Here is a 23200-nt window from a genome sequence, read left to right on the forward strand (position 1 = left end):
TGTGTGTGGAGGGTGAGGGAGAATATTGCTGCTGGCTCTGGAATAAAATGCTGCCTCTGTTTGGGAGACAAAGAACAGAGTGGCTCCTCCGGGTCAGCTGTCTCTCCAGGCTGGCAGGCCCCTGGCCTCCCCCAGGCCTCTTCTGAGGCTCCAGGCCCCCCAGGAGCAGGGCCTTCTGCAGCCACGCTGGGAACTGCTGCACCATTGGTGTGTTTTCACTGGAACCTGACGGAATGTTTTAACTTAAGAGACCCCAGGCAGCTTCCTTACTGGGAAGATATTCATTTGCTGGGGTGGGGCTGGGGGTGCAGAGGTAGGAAGTGCTGTGGCTGGGAGGCTGCCTGGCCAGCGAGTAGGTGGTGGAGCGAGTGAGAGGGTGTGCGCTGTATAACAGGGTGAGTGCTGTAAAACAGAGTGAGTGCATGTGCGCCAGCGTGTGCAAGGACACGGTAAGGGGTGTACATGTACTGTCTCGTAAGAAGAGCATGTGTATGTGTGTTGGGATGGGAAGACACGTACTGGTATGAGAGCCCGCATGAGATGTGTATGTGTGAGTACTCGCGTGGAAGTTTTGCACTCGGGTTTGAGGCTGTGCAGAAGTACGCATGGCTCACCAGGTGTGGGGCTGTGTGGGCTGCCTCGTGTCAGCCAGCCCATGCGCAGGCATGTTTTGTGAGAGCCTTCAGAGAACGCATGAGCACGTGTGCCAGTGCGAGTGCGGGACGCGGGGAGGCGGGAGAGCCCGAGTGGGAGGCCCCGCGAAGGAGTGGGAGTGGGAGTGGGCGTGCCGGTGGGAGACCTGCGGGGGCGCGCCCGGGCTGACGCGTGCGCGCCAGTGCGCGTGAGTGCGAGCGCGCGCCGCCGCCCCCCGCTGGGGTCGGAGCCGGTTGCCATGGGAACGCGCCGCGGCCCGAGTTAATCATTTCCTGTGGAAAGTGTGCGGGAGGGGCGCGAGCGGGCGGGCCAAGGAGGCGGCGGCGTGGAGCTGCCTCCTGCCGGCGGGCCGGGCCAGGCCGAGCCCCGGGCGCTGCGGCGACGCCGGGATTCTGCCTCCGCCAGGCCGGTGAGTGGGGGGCCCAGGCGGGCTGGGTGCGGGCGAGGCGCTGGGGCTCCGCCCAGCCCGCCGTTCGGGGAGCCGCGTCCGGGCCGGCCCTGCCCTCGGGACCCCTCTGCCCGGACCCGCTGGGGGCGCGGGGAGGGAAAGACCCGGGAGACCCAGCCCTGCGAGGTCCCCTCCAGCGCCGTTCAGCCCGAGTCGAGGACCTTGCTGGGAGCTGGGCACGGGGGCGGCGTGCCCCTGGGATCCGAGCAGCTTCGGGACCCCGTTTGGATTTCATTGAACGAGGAGAGCGCAGACCCTACCCGGGATCGGCGTGTCAATCGGCGCCGCCCCCTCCCCTTCTTGGGGTCTCCCCCACCCTCAGGGCTCCTTGGAAGGCTGCCTTTGGGTCCCTCCCATCACGTCCCTTGGGGAGTTCGCTTTTTCTCTGGCAGGGCCTGGGGCGGGGTGCCCCAGCCCAGAGGTTAGGAAGAAGGGCCTTGGCCGGCGCTCTCCGGGCGGTGAGGAATCGGGCCAAGACAGCCGCAGCAGTTGTGAGGGTCTCAGCAGGGAGGGGGATCCCAGGACCACCCCCTTAAGCCCCGCATTGCTAGTCAGAGCAGAACTCTGGCTGGTGCAGTGAAGGGCCTGGTCCTGGGAGATATTAAAGAGGAAGCTGTGTTTAAATTCTGGAGTACCATTTACTGCCACCCCCCGCCCCCGCCACCATAGCCCAACACTGTCTCAAGATTGCGGATTGTGGCCACCCCTGGCCCTTTCCCCTTCCCCGGCTTTTCCTCTGCCTGGACAGGGTGAGCACCCGTTCTTTTCCAGACGTGTATTCCCCATGCCCTTGTTAAAGTAGCCGTCTCCTTCACCAGGGAGAGTCATTTGCTAGGAATGCAGCCTCAGAATGGGGCCCTGCATTTGCAGTGATGGACTTTAGGGGCACAGGGTGGTGAGTTCTGCTGTTCATAGGGGCACTGGGGAGCAGAGGGTTTGAAATCTGGGTTGCCCTGGAAAGCCTAGGATAGGTGATGGTGTGCAGGGAGGTGGCATTCCCTGTACAACTTCCTTGACCTTCTGCCTGCTCTCACAGGGGGACCAAGCCCTGCCAGCTGCAGTCTCTGGGCAGCTGTCCAGCCTGTCCCCCCAATCTTTGCAATGTCCCTGATCTCGGGCAGGGGGAGTATTGCAGCTCTGTTGCCCTGGTCTAAACCCAGAGAGGCAGAGACCCTCTTCCCCAGCCAGCCCCTCTGCATTCACCCACCACTGGAGTGAAGTCACTGAAAAATAAAATTTTGGAGCTCTTTGTATATGCCAGTATTGTTCTGAACACTTGGCCTTGTCTAATCTTTAGAGCAACCCTATAAGGTGGAGTTCTGCCCATTTTATAGATGGAGATAATGAGGTACAGAGAGGCAAAGTAATTCTCCCAAGGTCACACATCTAGTAAACAGTGGAGCCAGGTTCTGAACCAGTCCCACTGCCCTCCCCCACGAATTCTAGGTTAGTAGAAGTCCCTGGACACCAGGTTTCATCTCAGATGCCCATGTAAAATGAGAGAGAGAGTGCTGCTTTCCTGGCCCAGAACCCTGGGCTTAAGATTCCTTGATACTTTTGACCTTCACACCCCTGAGGCTGCTAAATTCAGCTGCTTTTTCCTCTTCAGGATCTAGCACACACCCTTCCTCTTTCTTCCTGGTATCTTCCTGGCTGCCTCTTCCACTTCCCTTCCTGATAACCACAGAAACGCTATCTCCTCCTGTCCCTGCCCCTCAGACGGAACTGATCTCCCTGAAAGTCTTCTCTGTCCACTGTGGAGTCAGCCTCCAATGCCTTGCACCGTCTCACCTTCCCAGCAGCCAAGCATGCAGATGGACCTGTCTTGCTCCTTCCTTTGCCCACTGGACAGCTGGTCTGCAGGGTTGGTTGTGTGCCCAGCTCTGTGCCAAGCAGCCTGGAGAAGAGGACATTTGGCTGCTCCCCTTGGTTTCTTCCACGCCACACTGGTCCATCTCAGTTTCCTCAGTGGAGCTGGCCCATGTATTTAGATCAGCCTCTGCCCTGTCCTTTGGCCCACATTCCCATCCCCTTCCCAGTAAGACTGTACCCAGGAGCCTCCTAGTTGTTCTCAGTCAAGGAAGGAAGAGACCATGGCTCCCTCGCCAGGTGCCTGGCATTCTTCCAGGGTTGGGCTCTGCAAACATCAGACACCAGAGCCTCAGACCCCTAACCCCTGAACCCTTTACCTTTTTTTTTTTTTTTTTGCCTCTCAATGCTTTAGTCACTCCTGTCCCTCTGTCTCCCCAGCATGCTCAACTCTCTCCTATTCTAGACACCACATCCTCTCCTTCCCATCCTAGCCAAACACCCCCAAGGAGAAGGAAGTGGCTTCTTCCTCCCCCAGCTCCCTCCCCACTCTTTGAGCCCTCCCAAGTTTGCCATCTGCCCTTCTCCCTCCACAGGCTCAGGCTTTCTGCCTGTCTGGGCTTCCAGTCCTCCATGTCTGTGCATGATGCACTGGGCACTGACAAACCTCTCCTTCCCACTTACACTTCAGTCACTTCTGAAAACTCTGTACTTGCCTGGAGCTCCTGTCCCTCTCTCACCTTCTTTCTGCAACTTTCCACCCCCGGTGAGCCCTGTTATCACATGGCTGTCTCCTCTTGCTCAGGCTTTGATGATTGCCTCCTCACCTGTGGCATTGGTGGTCCTGTTTAGCTCTGAGTCTGTGTCCAGCCCTGACCTCTCTTCCAGGCTTCATTTCAAGCTTGTGTGTGTTCATTTCAGAACGTTCACCCCACAAGCCATCCCAGAGTGCTTAGTGTGGGTGCAGCTGCAGGCTGGGTGCAATGGGGCTGCAAACATGAATGTGTGTGAGCTGTGGGACCCATCGTGGGTCAGGGGAGGTGGACACCCTTGAAATAGCTATCTGCACTTCTTGGCAGGAAGTGGCCACTGCAGTGAGGGATGGGGAGAGTAGTTGACAGCCCAGAAAGCTCCACTAGGAAGTCCTTCGGTTACCCCCACCTCAATCTTAAAACCCTATGTTGCCTCTCTGAGCTGACTTCGCTTCTTCTGTAAATGACATTACTATCTGAGTCTGGGACTGTAGCATGATCACCTTAAATGCTCTCAAGGTTGCTTTGCACACAGTAGGTGCTCAATAAAGACTTGTGCAGAGAATATCCGAGCTCTGTTCATTTGTTCAGTTCATGAGGGAACTATCCCTGACTGAAGCTTTCCATCCCTGACCAATGCTCCCCACCCGCCTCCATTCCCCATACCACCTGGTGCCTGGCCCACACCCGCAACCTCCAGCAGCCTGCTCAGACTAAGGGTTTTTGAAGTGTTTATCTCCCTTCTGACCGGGAGCTTTCAGGCCTCATCTCTTCTGATCCAAAAGAACCCCTGGCAGATGCCTGGCACCCAGTAGGCATTATTAAATGAAGACTGAATGAATCTTTGTATCTCAACACCCATACGGTGCCTGCCACATGCTAGGCACAGAGCGCAGCCTAGTCGAATACATGAATGAGAACTTGCTGTATATAGACTTCACTTGTCACTGGCCACAGTCAGGGCCCTTTTGAGTCCCTCCTCAGTGAAATGTTAATATTCAGAGCATTCACTGCTCTGCTGACAGACCTTAGGCAGAGGAGCCTGAAGCCTAAGGGTTAAGAATGTGGTTAAGTGCAATTAGAAAATTAGGTGTCTTGGAGGAAAAGGATTAGACTTACGGAGACGCTGCTGACTCGCGGTGCCTCCTCTGTGTGGGGCTAGGACCTGGCTTGTCCTCACGCTGCCAGGCTCAGCCCGGAAGGGCTCAGGTGTGGGGTCTCAAGCACAGCTGAAATACTCCTTTCCCACTTTGGAGCCTCCGTATTCGGAAACAAATATCCCCAAAAGGCAACAGGCCCCATTTCATCCTGCGAGCCCTGGGGTCTTTGGGGAACAGTGCAGTTGGAGTTGCTGCCCTGGGTAACCAGCGACCGGTGGGGCGTAGACCCTTCCAGATGACTGGCTCTGCCCGAGGTGCAGTCGTGCTGGTCCGTGATCTTCAAGCTCATCTCCCCTTGTTCTCTCCGCAGGCTGCCCGGTGCCCCGAGGAGGCTGCTGAGCCCCAGGCCATGGTCCCCTCTCGCAGGACGTGGAACCTGGGAGCCACGCCCTCGCTGCGGGGCCTGTGGAGAGTGGGCCGGGCCCCGGAGCCCGAGCCGGGGATGGCTCGCCCCGCCCCAGCCCCAGCCAGCCCGGCCGCCCGCCCTTTCCCACACACCGGCCCGGGGAGGTTGAGAACTGGTGAGTCCGCATTTTTAAAATGCCTCTTTATTTCCCTTCCTTCCTCCAGATACCAGAGATGAGACTGAGGTTTCTCACCGGTTCTTAAGCCCAGTCAGAGCTGTCAGGTAATTACAGGGTAACCGACAGCCCAGAGCCGGGCGGGCGTGGAGCCGGAGCGTCAGTCTCGCCAGGTGCTCCTTCCCTGCGCCCCTGTCTGGAAAGAGGAGACCTGGAAGCCGGGTTAAACTTTAACACGGATCGGGCACAGAGCAGGGGAATCAGCTGCTTTCCCTCTGGCCAAGCTGGTCAGAGCTCTGCGGGCTGCCGTCCTTGGCCAAAAGCTTATGGGCTCACTCTGGTCTCTGCCTAGGCTGGTAAACAAGGTAGGTGAAGTGGCTGCCCGGGCACCAAGTGCCGCTGACACTTGATCCTGCCTGGGCTGGCCCCTGGATGGCGTTGGGAGTGGACCGAGGCTGCTCTGGAACGTGGCCTGGCGGGACTTGGGAGCCATGTGCTCATTTTAGGTGTTTCTGTAGAGACCCTGACAGCAGGTGGGCAGGGGTCCCAGAGTCTTGGCCCCCAGTGTCTCCCCAGGGAGCTGTCAGTGCCAGCTCGCCTTTCTGGGTCATGTCCCCCGGTGCTGCGAAAGTCAAGAAGTGAGCGGCTTCTCTGATTCAGGGCAGGGACTGGATTGACGGGGCTAGGGAGCTGCCCATGACCCTCTCCCGAGGCGTGGGCAGGTTGCCCTGGTAGTGTGGGGGAGAGAGCTCTCCAGGCAACGTGCCTTCAGGGGTCTGCTCCCTGTCCCTCGTGACTTACAGGAACAGGGTCTAGACTGCCAGCCTGTGAGGGCTAGCAGAGTCCCTCTGGGCCATCAGGTCCAAGCCCCTTGGTGCACAGAAGGGGAAACTGAGGCCCAGAGAGGGCACACAGCAAACTCCTGTTCAGCCCTCTCTCCCACCACATTTGTGCTGTCAGTGGCAGCTGGACTGATATCTGCTGAGGTCTCTCTGCTTCTATGGTTGTCTGGGGCTGGCTGCTCCCAAGCAGCACAGCCAGGCTGGGGATGACCCAGGGCCCTCGGGAAAAGCCTGGGCTTTTGGGCCAGGTAGCCCAGTTGTCTGAAAGGGGCAGAGGATGGCCTCTGCCCCATAAGGTTGTCGTAAGGATTACAAATGTAATATGAATGAGTATTGCTTTTCTGGTAAAACAAAAACATTTTCCCTTTGAATACTTAAAACACATAGAAAAATATCAAAAAGGAAATAAAAATCATAAGCTAGTCACTGAACATTTTATATATTGCCTTGTAGTCATGTGTGTCTGTGTGTGTGTGTGTGTGTGCATATAGGTATTTGAAATATTGTGTTATCTCAGCTTTCTAACCTGAAGGAAAAAATTGGGTATTATGAAGATTATATGACCATACAGACTTTTATCCACTTAAAAAATTTAAGACAAAGGTCAGATGAAATCCTGTGTGTGAAATGCAAGCACCGTGCCTGCCACTGGACTTCAGCCAGCTCAGCTGCCCCAGGCCCCTCTGAACCCCCCAACCAACCCCCATATTGCCACCCTGAGAGTCGGCTGGCAGAGGATTGGTTAGCACATGAGATTTGAATCCTGGCTCCTGTGACCCTGGGCACATTGTTAACCCTTCAGGGCTTCCGGTTCTTCGCCTGTCAGTTTGGGAGAATGCCCCCCACCTCCCTGGGGAGTTGTGAGGAGCTGATGGCAACTGTAGTCCTATTGGCCTGTACTGTGGGCCCTTTCTGTGTGCCTGGCACTACATCGGCACCACGTGTATCTCATCCATTTGATCCTCACCACAGGGCTGTGAAGTTGTCCCCATTTTATTGACAAGCAAACTGAGGATCAAGAAGGTGTGTAAAGGCCGGGCGCTGTGGCTCACGCCTGTAATCTGTAATCTCTTGGCACTTTGGGAAGCCAAGGTGGGCAGATCACTTGAGGTTAGGAGTTCGAGACCAGCCTGGCCAACATGGTGAAACTCCATATCTACTAAAAGTACAAAAATTAGTTGGGCTGGTGGTGCACGCCTGTAGTCCCAGCTACTCGGGAGGCTGAGGTGTAAGAATTGCTTGAACCCGGGAGGCAGAGGTTGCAGTGAGCCAAGATCACATCACTGCACTCCAGCCTGGGCAACAGAGAGAGACCCTGTCTCAAAAAAAAAAAAGAAAAAGAAAAAGAAAAAAAAAATGTGTGTAAGGCTTAAAAAGCACTTGGCCCAGTGGCTGGCACTTGGGATATTGTTACGCCCCAGGGTAGTGGCTCTGCAGTGTGCCTCATGACTCGTGAGGCTGGCCCCCATCCACCCTGTTCAGCCCTGCAGGTGGAGGTGGGTGGCTGGGGCATTGCTGCCGCAGCCCACCCTCTCTCCCATGGGTGAGGGAGGCAGTGTGTCAGAGGCACAAGGGGATGCACGTTAGCTGGTTCTGAATATGCTTGGGGAAGCAACGGAGTCTGGGCCACCAGGTGTGGATTTGGTCTTAATGAAGTCAGGGAAGAAATTGCCACCTAGAGGCAGCCGGGGTAATAAAGCCATAGCCCCTGTGCAAGTCCTCAAAGCTTCGTGCAGGCTGGCTGGCATCGGCTTCCTTCCATTGCCCTGCTGAGCAGGTGCCTACCCCAAAAGCCACTGTGAGGATAGGGGAGCCTCCAGTGGGGTATTGGGCCCCCTCCAGAAGAGAATCTTGGGGCGGCTTTTGGTAAGAAAGGAGTATAGCCCCTGCCCCCAGCCAGGCCTTCCCCTCTGTGCAGGGCAGGTGTGTAAGAGTGTGTGAGCTCCTCCTGGCCTTATCTGAACCAGCCAGGGGTGTGTGAAAGCTGAGGTCAGCTGCGGCCCTGGCCAGTGGTCCATGGCTAGCAGTCTTCGGCCAGCGGTCGGAGTGTCTCACCTATCTCTCTGTCCTGGGACAGGGCGTGGAAAAGATACCCCAGTCTGTGGTGACGAGGACTCCAGTGCCCGAAGTGCAGCTCGCCCGGCCCTAGCTCAGTGCCGAGCCCTTAGCGTGGACTGGGCTGGCCCCGGAAGCCCCCACGGGCTCTACCTGACCCTGCAGGTAAGCGCTGGGGCCTTCCAGGCTGCATGTGCCTTGGCTCTCTGAGCTCCAGTGACTGGGTTGCTGCCAGGTTCCTGGGGGTAGGAAGCACCAGGGGAGAGCCAGGGACCCGCCTCGCACCTCTCTGCTAGGCCCCTCATGACCCCTCTGCGTGTGAGCCTGCTTTATTAAGTCAGACAGGGGAAATCTCACAGGAGCTGACAGGAACTTTTCAGCCATGCCCTGGCTGAGGTGTTAAAGTGGGAAGCATGGGGCCTTAGCTGAGGTGGGCAGAGCTTGGAGAAGGTATTGGGAAAACAGGCAGGTTTGGGGTAGTTAGTTATTCTCAAACGTGGTTATGTGAGTATTTCCTTGTATTTCCTTGGGAATATTTCCTTGTTTGAAGTGAAAATTCAAAGCTAGATGGGGGATTCACTAAAACTTGGGGTCTTCTCCCTTGTAGTTATCATAAAGTGACTTTAAAAAGACAAAGTAAGGCTGGGTGCAGTGGCTCAGGCCTGTAATCTCACTACTTTGGGAGGCTGAGGTAGCAAGATCGCTTGAGCCCACGAGTTCATGACCAGCCTGGACAACATAGTGAGACCCCATCTCTATAAAAAGAAAAATAAAAAATTAGCTGGGCATGGTGGTTCCTATAGTCCCAGCTACTCAGGAGGCTGGAGTGGGAGGATCGCTTGAGCCCAGGAGGTTGAGGCTGCAGTGAGCTGTGATTGCACCACTGCACTCCAGCCTGGGTGGCAGAGTTAGACCCTGTCTCAAAACAACAACAACAACAAAAAAAAAGATAAACTTTACATATATAGGTATATTTGGCTATAGAAATAATACATAATGATAATAGTAATAAGAGCTACTATTTATCAAACATGGACTTTGTGCCAGGCATTAAAGATCTCATGTCAGTCCTCATGATATTCATAACAGTCTGAGGATACAGTATTTGATCTGAGCTTTATAGATGAGGATGTGGAGGCTCAGAGAGGTTAAGTTACTGGCTGCTGGTCACATATTTGACCATTCAACACAACTAGCCTTGTAACAGGGCAGAGATACAATTACCCAGAAACTGCCTCTCATAGTCCTCTATCTTTGAGAAATCCACTATTAAGTATTTGGTGTTTATTTATTTATCTTTCCTATATCGAACCACTTAATTATATTTATATGATTTTTATTTTTGAGATGGAGTCTCATTCACTCTGTTGCCCAGGCTGGAGTGCAGTGGCGTGATCTTGACTGCAACATCAGCTTCCTAGGTTCAAGTGATTCTTCTACCTCAGCCTCCTGAGTAGCTGGGAGTAGCACCACCACACCTGGCTAATTTTTGTATTTTTAGTAGAGATAAGGTTTCACCATTTCACCATGTTGGCCATGAACTCTTTTTTTTTTGAGACGGAGTCTTGCTCTGGAGTGCAATGGCATGATCTCAGCTCACTGCAACCTCTGCCTCTCGGATTCAAGTGATTCTCCTGTCTCAGCTCCGCGAGTAGCTAAAATTACAGGCGTGCACCACCATGCCCAGCTAATGTTTGTATTTTTAGTAGAGACAGGGTTTCATCATGTTGGCCAGGCTGGTCATGAACTCCTAACCTCAAGTGATCTGCCCACCTCAGCCTCCCAAAGTGCTGGGATTACAGGTGTGAGCCACCCAGCCATATTTATATAATTTTTTTTTTTTTTTTTTTTTGAGACAGAGTCTCATTCTATTGCCCAGGTTGGAGTGTAGTGGCATTATCTCAGCCCACTGCAACCTTCACCTCTCAGGTTCAAGCGATTGTTATGCCTCAGCCTCTCGAGTAGCTGGGACTACAGGCATGCGCCACCACACCTGGCTAATTTTTGTATTTTTAGTAGAGATGGGGTTTCAACATGTTGGCCAGGCTGGTCTCGAACTCCTGACCTCAAGTGATCTGCCCACTGGGCCTCCCAAAGTTCTGGGATTACAGGCATGACCCACAGTGCCCAATGCATATTTATATGATTTTTATTATTTATTTTACATGTTATTCTGTGACTAGCTCTTTGCCTCAAGTAACTCCTTGTAATCTCTTCATGCTCATCAACATATAGAGAACTACCCTTTTTTTTTTTTTTTTTTTGAGCAAGGTCTGGTTCTATTGCCCAGGCTGGAATGCAGGCTGGAATCTCACTGCAACCTCCAGCCACCTTCCTGAGTAGCTGGGACTATAGGCATGTGCCACCATGCCCAGCTAATTTTTGTAGAGATGGAGGTTTCATCATGTTGCCCAGGCTGGTCCTGAACTTGTGGGCTCTGCCTTGGCTTCCCAAAGTGCTGGGATTACAGGTGTGAGCCATCACACCCAGCCCTACCTCTTTCTTTTACACTGCTGCATAATAGTCTACTTCAGGACTTACTATACGTTATTTATAACGGATCCTCTGCATTGTTTCTGATTGCAGTGAGCTCCTTAAACAAATATCTGTGCTGTGTTCATGCAGCAATAGCTTTGAGTATTTTCAGGGCAGTACAAGCTCTGCCCATTCTTAATTAATGCATTCGTTCAACAGATTATTTAGAAGGTGCCAGTCTATGCTAGGGTCAGAGGTGCAGTGCAGAAAGAGACAAGAGAGTCTAGCAGAGGCACCAGAGAGTGACCAAATAGTCATGAAGGGATGAAGGCAAACCAGGCAGGGGCCAAGAAGGCAGTGGCAGAGGATCGACACCAGAGTCATCTGGGGGTGCTGCTAAGGCCCACCCCCCAAGAAAACCGTTACACTAGAGGGCCCACCACTCCCCCACGTTCTCCTGACCATCCACACACACTGATTCTGCCCTTTCTGGAAGCCACATTTTCACAGAGCCTTGCAGGAACATGTACAAATGGTGGGCAGGATGGAGTGTGGAAAACACATACCATTCAAGGGACATATCCTCCCTGGTGCACATGGATGTCCAGGCCCGGGTAGCTTGTTTTCCCAGCCCCTGATCTGAACATGGATGCAGGGGTTGATGTCGCTTCAGGGGCAGTCTTGTGTTTCGAGGTGTTTCTTGTCTCTTCTCGTGATTCATCTGAAAACTGAACCAAAAGTTTCTTCTTTTATCTGTTCAAATCTGCCAGAAAAGCAGGTCTGGTGAGAGAACAGTTAAAGAAACCCGAGGACCCACTCTTTGCTCTGTCTTGAGCCATCCATAGTTAAATTGGAAGGCGGCAGTCAGAAACCCACAGCCTCGAGTTGGGTGGTGGCTCTGTTCTTGAGCTTTGATTATGGGGTGCTGAGTTGTGGTTGCAGCTGAGTCCTGGGGTCAGCAGATCTGCTGAAGATCTCTGGGATGCTGGCACCAGCAACTAGCTTCCACGTTCACATCCTGGTGGGCCCCCACAAAGCTCCATTATGCGGTAGGTGCTTCAGGATTGAAGATGTGGGGCCAGGGTGGGTCCCAAGCACAGTGCGGCGACCTGGTGGCCTTAGTGACACCCCCTCCCTAGGCTCTGTCCAGCAGTTAAAACCTGAGATGCATCCCACAGAGGCGCTGCAGAAACTCCCAACCCCCCAGGGCCCCGTCTGTCCTTCCTGTGGCTTGGCCAACGGGCCAGAAATAGTGTAACCTTTGCCCTGGCTGGCAAATGGAAACTTCCAGCTGCTGTCCTTGCCGCCATGGATCACAAGCCTGCTAGCGATGGTGTGGCAGTTGGTCACAGGGCGGGGACAAAATTAAGTCGGAGGGAATTTTCTGTTTTCTTTTTGAGACACAGTCTTGAGCTGTCACCCAGGCTAGATTGCAGTGGTGCAATCTCAGCTCACTGCAACCTCCACCTCCTGGGTTCAGCGATTCTCCTGCCTCAACTTCCCGAGTATCTGCGATTACAGGTGCCTGCCACTACGCCTGGCTAATTTTTTTTCTATTTTTAGTAGAGACAGGGTTTCGCCATGCTGGCCATGCTGGTCTCGAACTCCTGACCTCAGGTGATCTGCCCGCCTCAGCCTCTCAAAGTGCTGGGATTACAGGTGTGAGCCACTGCGCCCAGCACGAATATTCCTAAATATAAGAGGTGTGTCCCCCACCCGCCCTTCTCAAGTGGAGCTCGGGGTCGAGAGAAGGAGGGGGTGCATTTTGGGCTAAGGAGCCTGCTGATGTCACTTTTCTTGTCTTTTCAATTATCTGTATTGGCTTTTTGAATGTCAAAGTAAAAAAATGTGAAGATTACAGGAATCATGTCCTGATAATACTTATCTCATATCAAGCTCTTACTGTGTGCCAGGCGCCCTCTGGGGACTTGGCTGCAATTGTCTGTTACTCTTCACACAAGCTCAATGCGGTCCTGTTATTACCATTTTTATTTTAAGAATGAGGAGAACGCAGCTTCAAGAAGGGAAGTAACTTGCCCAACGTCACACAGCTTAGCTGAGGAAGAACCAGGCTTCACACACAGGCCTTGCCGCCTCTAGACTACGTGTTTATTTTTTAGAGTGAGCACTTTCAAGAGAGTAACTTTTTTTTTTGTTTTGAATTTAAAGGTCACAAAGACACACAGAAATTGTCTGCTATCTCTCTTCCAAGATAACCTCTGTTGATATGGAAAAAAAAAAAAAAATGCTGGGTGTGTTAGGACGACAAGCATGAGCCACCATGCTTGTGTTAGCCTGGGAGGCTGAGGCAGGAGGATCACTTGAGCCCAGGAGTTTGAGACCAGCCTGAGAAACATGGCAAAACCCCATCTCTACACAAAAAATACAAAAATCAGCTAGTCATGGTGGTGTGTACCTGTAGTCTCAGCTACTCGGGAGGCTGAGGTTGGGGGATTGCTTGAGCCCAGGAAGTCAAGGTTGCAGTGAGTTGTGATTGTGCTATTGCACTCCAGCCTGGGCCACAGAGTGAGACTCTGTCTTAAAAAAAAAAAAAAAGAAAGAAAGAAAAGAAAAAGAAAAAAATGGCCAGGCGCAGTGGCTCATTCCTGTAATCCCAGCACTTCAAGAGGTCGAGGCGGGTGGATCACTTGAAGTCAGGAGTTTGAGACCAGCCTGGCCAACATGGTGAAACTCCATCTCTACTAAAAATACAAAAATTAGCCAGGTGTGGTGGCACACACCTGTCATCCCAGCTACTTGGGAGGCTGAGGCAGGAGGATCGCTTGAACCTGGGAGGCGGAGGTTGCATTGAGCCGAGATCGCACCACTGCACTCCAGCCTGGGTGACAGAGTGAGACTCTGTTTAAAAAAAGAAAAGAAAAAAAACAAAAAACCAAAAAACCACACAGTCATTGTTTATAAGGTTAACAATTCAAATGCCAGAGAGGTTCAAAATGAAATGTAAGGCCACCTCCTTTCCCCTCTTCTCACGTTCTCTCTGTTGTGAACTTTCTTTTTATTCCCCCCAAGTTGAAATGATGCTTGTTTCTACTCTCAGCCACTACACCATCTCCCCAACCTTCCACAGAGGATCACTGTCTATATAGTTCTCTAGATTTGTCTCTATGCCTGTTTTATTTTCATGATCCTCAAGTGGGCTCACTCTTTGCATGTGGCCCTGCTGCCTGCCTTGGGCATCTTTATGTGTGAGTGGTAGGTGACATTCTCTGGATGAAACACCTCTTCGTGCCTCCCCTCTCTCTCCCTGTGCCTGCGCACTGGCCCTCTCTGTCTCGAGTCCTTTGCCCGTGTTCGCCCTGGAAGAGGAGATGGCTTCCTGTGGCCTCTCGATAGCCCTGTGGGGCGGGGAAAGTGAAGGAGGCAGGGCTGTGGCCCTTCTGCTCAGACAGACTCGTGGGCAGCCTCCTTGGCAGTCCTGGGGGTTCCATCTGGAGATGCAGGGCTGTGTGCCTGGGGTGGCAGCATCGGCATGGGAGCAGTTGCCCTGAGGTTGATATGTGTGTGGTGGGGCTGGATGGTTGCCTGTGGGGCGTGTGCGCCGGAAGTGAGCTGGCCTCTGTGCTGGTGACTCTCAGACTCTGGAAGGATGGCATGAGTTTCTCCTGAGGACTTGAAGTACCTAAGAACCTTCTTTGCTGGTGCAGAAGACCAGCTGCTAAGGGAGGCCAGGATAAGGCACTGCCACTGTCTTGCTGTGGGACCTGGCACATCCTCTTCCAGATCCTGGGCCTCAACGTCCCCACCCCCCCACACAGGGAGGGACTGGACCCCCTGGGCCCTGGGATCCTGGCCAGCTCCGGGAGTGCACCATCCTTTGGCTCGAGGGTCCTTCCCTGGCGCAGTCTCCTTCATGTGAGGATTCTGGTTGTGTCTTGGCAGCAGGCCCTACAGGACAAGGGGTGCAAGAGCCAGAGTCAGGGGACGAAAGAAGAGAAGCTTTGGAAGAGACAGGCACCGGCCCCCAGGCAGGCCCGGGAGGCCCAGGAAGCTGGTGGCACCATGAATGTAGAGAATACAGGTAAAGCAGGCCTGCCCGCCCACCTGGCACTCCCCAGTGAAGCCAGCACAGGAGGGAGGCTCTTGTGCGATTGGTGCTATGCTATCCCTATGCCCTGTCCTCCCTGGCTGGAGGTGGCCTAGACAGACTCCAGCTGCCTGACCCACAGCTCCAAGCCCCCAGTCTGCCTCTCCCGGATTCAGGGACAGTGGTGTGTATGGAACCTTCATCTCGACCTGCCTCCCACAGCATCCAGGCCCCACCCAGTGATAAGAGGCCTTGGCCAGTGTGGGCTGGGGTTGAATTTCTCTGCTTTTTGTCTTTTCCCAGCGCCTGTCTAAAGCAGGGCAAGGGTGGCAGCCTCACAGACGCCACTGCCTGCAAAGAGAGACTCGGCCTTCTCCCTCCTATCCATGGGCTCCCAGGGTCTGGAGGCTCCTAGAACAGGACTTGGATTCTCCTGGTCAGAGGCTGAGATAAAGGAGCCGGTGGCTCAGCTCTTCTCTGGCAGGGTCTGCCATGGTGTCCAGGGCCGGCTGGTTCTGGAAGATTCTACAGGCCCCCCTTGTAGTCTTACGGGTCCATGCCGGGGATCCTTGGCAGTAAGCGAGAGCCCGGTGATAATGGGGAAGCAGCATCCTCCAGGATCCCGGGGGAAGGCCAAGAGCATGTGAAGGAAAGAGGAGCTGGGCTTTCTGTCATCTTCCTCCTCCATTGCCAAAAGGTTAACTTGTGTGTCTGAACTTGCCATGTGGTGGAAGGAGCCACTCCCTTCTCTGAGGCTGTCCAGAGCCCCGTTCTGGGGTTCTGGCCTGTCTGGGCCCAGGCACTCTTCTGCAGCGAGCGGCAGGGTTTGGGGTCTGGCTGAGTGTGAGCAGGCCAGCCTCGGGCAGGGGACATCATCTTGCTGATTGTGCATTGAGAAGAGGAAGGCTGATTCCAGGGAACAGCAAGGGTGACCCGGTCAGTGGGACCAGGCCGTGCCTGCATGGTATCTTTGAACCCTGAGTGCAACCTCTCCAGCACAAGGGCCCATTTGATTTCACCTCGTCCTCCCATCCTCCTCTTTCTGGGACCTCCCTAAGCTTCTTGGAGATCTTTTCTCCACAAGCACTCTCCTGGCCCCCTTCCCACTGCCCTGCCGCAGTGCTGAGACCCAGCGAGCCCCTCTGGGGGTGACATCCCATGACATGAGCAGTGTTCCGGATGAACTGGGCTCTCCGAGGCCTCATTTCTGCCCCATGGCCTGTTGTGTAACAGCTACCCACGCCTGTGCATCTCCACAGTGCTGGGCTCCTTTCAGGCAAGGCCCCTTGTCCCCATTTCTCCTAGGAAGCTCCTGCCGGGCCCCTCCCACACGTCTCTCGAGTGGCAGAACCAGCTCTTGGGCCAGGAGTCCAGTGCGTTCCCTGCCTCACTGCAGCAGCCTGCAAAGGGCTGAGGGCCACGTTGGTCACATGCCGCTCATGCTGCCGCGTGTGCAGGCCTGGAAGCATCCGTCTGACCTCACTCGCTCTAGAACAGATCACAGGAGCTTGGCCAGCTCTGTGTGACATGCATGCAGCGTCACGTGCAAGCCACACGGCCAGGGTCACCACCCAACCGGGGATGCCCAGCTCCAGCTCTCCGGAGTGCTCGGGTGGAGGAGGGAAGAGCCAACCTGTGTGTGTCCCTCCTGCTCTCCTAGAGCGGGGCGGAGGGCCTCTACCCATCTGCCCCTCCTCCTGGGGCTGTGCCAAGATGTCTCCGCCCAGCTGCAAGCTGTACCCTCCCCACTTCTCTGTCCATCTGAGTCCGTTTGGCTTCCCTCAGGCCAGGCTGTCAGAGGGGTGTGTGACTTCAGGTGCAAGTGGCTTCCTTCCCAGGGTCTAGGAGCCCCCAACCCCAGCCTGCCGAGGGCTGGGATTCCTGGGGACTAATGTGGGAATGCCTAAAGCCCCAGGCTCCAAGGTAGAGAGCAGCGCTCTCTGGCCAGCAGATGCCCCTCTTCACCCTTCACTCTGCCACGCTCTGTCATGTCCCATTTGTGCTCCCTGAGGGGAGGAGGCAAATCACCCACCCTTCCTCCCCAGCCCCCCATTTTTCTCTCTCTCCCCTAAACTCTTTGCTCCCTACCTGCAGAGACCATGGCCATTCTTGGCGCCCTGGAAGCAAGCTGTAACAAGCATCCCAGGCCCCGTGCACAGGTCATGGGCCCCGATTCTGTGTTCTTGTCCTTCATCCATCTGTCCATCTCTCTCATTCCTGGTGACAGGACAGTGGTGGGCCTTTGGAGGAGGAGGACTCCCTCTGTCTTGCCTGGGAGGTCCCTGCGCTCCATCCTTGCTAGGTGTTGGCTGGCTGAGTTCTTGCCCCATGTGCAGGGCGGGCTTTGTGTCCTGGTCTGTCTGTCCCTCCCACATGCACACGGCTCCCCTGGCTCCCCTCTCTCTGCACAGTTGACCACTTGCCACATGGGGAGGTTCGGGAGCCCCATTCTTCTCTTCTGTACTCTTGAGAGGGTTTGAGACTTAAAGAAATAACGTGCCTACAAGAATAGAGTTTTCTAGGGTGAGAATCCCTTGTCTTTCCCAGCTGCGATTCCTTGCAGCCTGGCCATGGAGAGAGGCTGGCCCATCAGACCTGGAACATGTGCTTTGAGAGCCATATTCAGTGCAAGTTGCTTTCTTAAGTCCTGATCCAGGCAATTTAATCCCCCAGATGCTGCCTGGGGAAGTGTCTTTTTCTGGGACAGGCCCTGGAGGCCCCAGCTAACCTATGCTGCTGCTGCCCCAGCCCTCACCTGGTTGCCCACCCCCTCTGCTTGCACCCCTGTCATCCCTGGTGGTCTGCCCTGTTGTGATGGACCCTCTCCTCTGCCAGCATGAGACCTCTGCTGCCCTCTCATCAGCCACTACTTTGCTTGTAGGTGGGCGTCTCTTTGGCAGCAGGAGGTGCTTGAGCCTGTCGGGGCCACCAGGTGCGGCCCCTGTGGTGCATAGGATGGTGGAGGCCATGTCCCAGCTCCAGGAGGAGAAGGCCCAGCTACAGGAGGAGCTGGTGGTCCTACGGGAGAGGCTGGTCCTCTGCGACAGTGACCAGCAGGCCACATCCACCCAGCTGCAGAACCAGGTACCTGGGGAGGCTGGGATGGGCAGAGGCCACTGCCCACTATGGAGCAGGTCAGAGGACACCACCTGGGGCACCTGACCCTACCAGGCTACTGGTGTAAGAGGAGACAGCTGGGGTCTCGTCTCCTGGAATACGCTGGAGGGTAGGGTGGTAAGAGTCAGAGGCCTCCCATCCTGGAGGATGCACTTTTGAGATGCAGCATTACTTTCAGCTTACAGGGGCCTCCCATCCTGGTCCTTCTTGTGCCCCATCTCCTTGGGTTACAGGGGGCCAGGACCTGCCTCCCTAGGAGGTGATGTAGATGTGAGTGGAACAGGAAGGTGCAGGGTGCTTCCCACCCTGAGTCCACCCCATCTTCCATGGTGCCCTGCACCGGGCAGCCTGAGTGGACAAAACTCATCAGATGGTCACCCCACAGGAGATTGGCATGACATTTCTCATGCTTTTGATTTCTCATTAAAGGTGGATGCTAGTTTGAGTGCGTGTTGGGGAAGGGATCTCTCAAACCTCTGGAAGCCAGAGAGAGCCAGGGTTCATGCAGGTCAGCGTTGTCTCCTTCGTTGGCTGGGCAGAACATTTGGGTACCATTGGCTGATAAGCTGCTTGTCCTATAGGGCTGACCACCGGCCATCTTGTGTGTGTGTGGCTGCGTCACTTTCTTCTCCTTCTGGATCTCCACGCGGCTCCCAACCCTCCTTCCCTGCTCTTCTCCTCAGTGGCTGTCTCTGTGGTTGCATCTCAGCCTTGCCCACTTCCCCAAGGTCTCCAAGCCCGTCTACCACATCATCCCCTCTTCTGATCCAGTGCCCTGGCCTGGCTGTTGGGCCTCTGAGCTCTGGGCCCAGGACTCTGTGTTGACAGACTGGCCTTCAGGTAGAGCTAAGTTCTTTGTGTGTCCCATGAGCCAGCAAAGAGATGGCCTGGACATGCGGATGTCTGCCTATTGTGCCTCATATGTGCTGTGACTTGTTCTCTCAGTTCTGGGGGCAGCATATTGTGCACGCTTTTGAAATGCAGCATTTCTTCCAGCTTACAGGTGTGTTCTCTTCTCAAGAATGGCCTGGCCTGCCCCCCTGCCCCTTGCTGACTCGGGTGGGCCTCCTTGGGGTGCCCCTCATGCTCTGTGTCTTCCTCTTACACACTTACCCCACAGCTTGACTATCTGGGCCTGCCTTCCCCACTAACTGGGGGCTCCTCTAGGCCAGCCCTGTATCCTCTTGCCTGCTGCGTGCCCACCTGCTTCCTTGGGTATTTGTGCATGCCCCTTTTGTACTCGCACTGAGCTGGGCATGGGGGAGCCATGTAGGCTCCCACCCGGTGGAGGCTCTGCCTGTGGGAAAATGGACATTTGCTTCACATACCTACATAAAAAGTGGGAAGGGCTCGATGGGATGGGCACACGCATGGCCTCGAGGTCTTGTCCCTGGGCGTCTTGAGCTAAGCTCTGGGACAGAGCAGAGGGAAGTGCACTCTGAGCTGAGGCCCAGCCAGTGCAAAGGGACTTGTGGTAGGAGGGGCGTGGCTCAAGCGCCTTGGGGGTTGCAAGGGGTCCAGGGCCCACCCTGCAGGACATGCATCTGGCCTCAGGCAAAGGCTGAGCAGCCCCTCTTCCTTCCCTGACCTTCCCCAGTTAGGCTCTTCAGACACTTCATTTTGCAAATAAGTGTTTTTTTAAAGGGCTTCGTGGGCTGGGCACAGTAACTCATGCCTGTAATCCCAGCATTATGGGAAGCCAAGGCAAGTGGATCGCCTGAGGTCAGGAGTTCAAGACCAGCCTGGCCAATATAGTGAAACCACAGTCTCTACTAAAATTACAAAAATTAGCTGGGTGTGGTGGCAGGCACCTGTAATCCTAACTACTCGGGAGGCTGAGGCAGGAGAATCGCTTGAACCTGGGAAGGGAAGGTTGCGAGAATCGCTTGAACCTGGGAAGGGAAGGTTGCAGTGAGCCAAGATCACGCCACTGCACTCCAGCCTGGGCAACGAGAGCAAAATTCCATTAAAAAAGAAAAAAAAAAAAAAAGAAAAAAGAAAAGGGCTTTGTGGAGATGTAATTCACATGCCATAAAATTCACCCCTTGAAGGTGTACGGTTCGGTGGTCGGTGGTAAGTATATTAAGATGGCAATGCACCAATCACCAGTGTCTCATTGCCAAACATCTTCATCACTCCACCGGGCCTACTGACGGTCACTCCCCATGCTCCTTGCCCCACGGCCCCTGGCAACCTTTAATCTGCTTTCTGTTTTTATGGATTTGTCTTTTCTGAACATTTCATAGAAGTGAAATCATAGTATCTAACCTTTTGTGTCTTTAAAGAGGTTTTTGAAAACATTTTTCCTTTAATTAACAAAATCAACTTATGTTTTAAGAAGGGAAACTGAGGAGGAAACATCCTAGCCTTTTTAGTTCTTTGACCCCCAGCTCTCCAGCCACTCTTAGGAGAAACCCCGAGCCTACCCCACTCACGCAAGTGACTTAGGAATTCAGAATGGTTCCTGGTCTTTGTTCTCATTTTGTCCTTGAACGTTGTTTTTCCTTTTCTTTTCTTTTTTTTTTTTTTTGAGATGGAGTTTTGTTCTCATTGCCCAGGCTGGAATGCAATGGCGCCATCTCGGCTCACTGCAGTCTCCACCTCCCAGGTTCAATCCATTCTTCTGCGTCAGCCTCCCGAGTAGCTAGGATTACAGGTATCCACCACCATGCCTGGCTAATTTGTATTTTTAGTAGAGATGGGGTTTCACCCTGTTGTTCAAGCTGGTCTCGAACTCCTGACCTCAGGTGATCCACCTGCCTCGGCCTCCCAAGGTGCTGGGATTACAGGCATGAGCCACTGGCATCTGGCCTGTCCTTCAACTTTCTGACTGCAGCTCTTTTCTGGAAATTTCTCAGGGGATGTATCTGAAGCTCCAGGTCTCTGAGATACTCTCTAGGGGGCCCAACCTTGTGGAGATGTGGCCAACCACATGGGTCTAGAGCTGGGTTCAAACCCTAACTTTGGCACTACTCATTAGCTATGTGACCTTGGGACAGTTAATTACCACTCTGCAGGCCAGTTTCCTCATCTGTGAAATGGATGTGATAATAGGATGTGGTGAGATGATCCCTAGTGAGTCATTGGTGTTGCTGTGGCCACACCATTGTTGTTACTGGGAGAGTTTTGGATTTGGAATCCCGTGAGCAGAATTCTATTCTGGCTGTGCCATGTGCCAGCTGGGCAGCTGTAGGAAGTCACCTCCTCTCTGAGCCTTCACTTCCCAGTCTCTAAACTGGGGCTTACAAATGTTGCATTGCAGTTTAGGGGTGGATCTGTTGTAAGAGTGGACAGAAAAAAGGATGGTCAACTGTAACGTGTGGTGCATCGTGAGCTGTCACTCCCATGTGCCCTGGTCTCCTGCTAGCCTCACTGTGGTTTGATGCAGACTTGGACTTTCCTGGAATTCTGAACGTTGCCTCTCTAAGCAAAGCCCACCAGGGGATACACTGTGCCTTGTTTTCCGCGGTGCCATGTTCCCAGCCCTGTGCACACTGGCTTCTGATCGGGTGCTTTCTCACACTGCTGTTCCTGCAAGGTTGTGTGGCCCCATGGTTAAGGGTGAGGGTTCTGCAAGGGTCAGTCAGATGCGAGTTCTGCTAGGTCCACCACTTACTGGTCAGGTGACCTCAAGTAAGTTGCCTAACCAAGGCTTAACCTCTTAGGAGCTCAGTTTTTCTTCCTGTAAAATGGGGATAATAATAGTACCTACCTCAGGGGAATAGGGGATGAAAAATGATCTTATGAAATCCCCCTGCCCTACTGGCAAAGCCGACTCAGTTAATGGGGCTCCATTATCACTGTTGGGATCTGGGCTTGTGGGGGCTGCAGTGGTCTTTTTAGGCCTCCCCACTGCTGTGCCAGGAGGAGGAGGTGTTTGTATATACTGAGAGCAATTGGGCCAAAGGTCCATAGTCCTTGAGCACCCAGCTGACCCAGGCCACAGAGGCTGCTCATCTCGGTCTGGTGACCACAGGAGGCTGTGGCTGTTGGGATGACCCTCCCCAGTGTTGTTAACAACAGTTCCAGGCCACGTCCTGCTGGCCTTGAGTTCCCCTGTCCTCTTGTGGATGTCCCTAGAGCCATGGCCTCAAGGTTCCTGAAGTTCCCAATAATGTGATATGCTGCCCAGACCTCACTATACTCCTTTTTTATTTTGACACGGTCTCACTCTGTCACCCAGGCTGGAGTGCAGGGGCATGATCACAGCTCACTGTAGCCCCTGCCTACCGGGCTGAAGCCATCCTCCCACCTAAGCCTCCTGAATAACTGGGACCACAGGTGTCCAACACACCTGGCCCACTTTTGTATTTTCTGTCCAGACAGAGTCTTGCTATATTGCCCAGGCAGGTCTTGAACTCCTGGACTCAAGAGATCTGCCTGCCTCAGCCTCCCAAAGTGCTGGGATTACAGGCATGAGCCACCGTGCCCGGCACTCACTGCATTCCCTTCCTGCCCCCTGCACCTCAAGAGTGAACCTTAAAAAACTGTCTTCAGGCCGGGCACAGTGGCTCACACCTGTAATCCCAGAACTTTGGGAGGCCGAGGTGGGCAGATCATCTGAGGTCAGGAGTTCGAGACCAGCCTGGCCAACACGGTGAAACCCCGTTTCTACTAAAAATACAAGAATTAGCCAGGTGTGGTGTTGCACGGTTGTAAGTCCAGCTACTAGGGAGGCTGAGGCAGGAGAATTGCTTGAACCTGGGAGGCAGAGGATGCAGTGAGCCAAGATGGTGCCACTGTACTCCAGCCTGGGTGACAGAGCAAGACTCCATCTCAAAAAAAAAAAAAAAAAAAAAAAAAAAATTTGTCTTCAGAGGCCACAGGCTAGAAGCTCTTGCCCTCAAATGTGTCTCGTTTGGCTGCCATCTTCTTCTTCTTCTTCTTCTTCTTTTTTTTTTTTTATCATTTTAAAAATAGATGTAACATAACATTTACCATCTTAAGCTTTTTTTTTTTTTTTTTTTTTTTTGAGAGAGTCTTGCTCTGTCGCCCAGGCTGGAGTGAAGTGGCATGATCTCAGCTCACTGCAACCTCTGCCTCCTGGGTTCAAGGAATTCTCCCACTTCAGCCTCCTGAGTAACTGGAACTACAGGTGCGCACCACCACACCTGGCTAATTTTTGTATTTTTAGTAGAGATAGGGTTTCACCATGTTGGCCAGGCTGGTCTTAAATTCCTGACCTCAGGTGATCCACCTGCTTCAGCCTCCCAAAGTGCTGGGATTACAGGTGTGAGCCACCGCGCCCGGCTGATCTGAAGCATTTTTGAGAGTTAAGTTTGGCAGCAGTACATTCTCGTTGTGCAACAACCATCACCATCT

At 53.8% G+C, this 23200-nt stretch overlaps 1 protein-coding gene across 10 annotated transcripts in view; it reads left to right on the top strand.

Annotated features, from left to right (window-relative positions):
* Positions 1-815: 815 nt before the first annotated feature.
* Positions 816-23200, top strand: part of KIFC3 (kinesin family member C3) — a 44777-nt gene continuing 22392 nt past the window's right edge. Inside the window, exons 1-5 of one of the 10 annotated variants that reach the window (XM_030924745.1) lie at positions 816-1063; positions 5134-5344; positions 8264-8406; positions 14617-14755; positions 17643-17845. In XM_030924745.1, coding sequence (XP_030780605.1) covers positions 5173-5344; positions 8264-8406; positions 14617-14755; positions 17643-17845 — 657 coding nt within the window. In that variant the 5' untranslated portion in view covers positions 816-1063; positions 5134-5172. Of the gene's footprint in view, positions 1064-5133; positions 5345-5391; positions 5710-8263; positions 8407-14616; positions 14756-17642; positions 17846-23200 lie in introns of those variants that run through there. The other 9 variants (XM_010365501.2, XM_030924747.1, XM_030924746.1 and 6 more) reach the window with 9 other exon arrangements.

The sequence above is a fragment of the Rhinopithecus roxellana genome, chromosome 20, assembly GCF_007565055.1.
Source record: "Rhinopithecus roxellana isolate Shanxi Qingling chromosome 20, ASM756505v1, whole genome shotgun sequence".
Classification (NCBI taxonomy): domain Eukaryota; kingdom Metazoa; phylum Chordata; class Mammalia; order Primates; family Cercopithecidae; genus Rhinopithecus; species Rhinopithecus roxellana.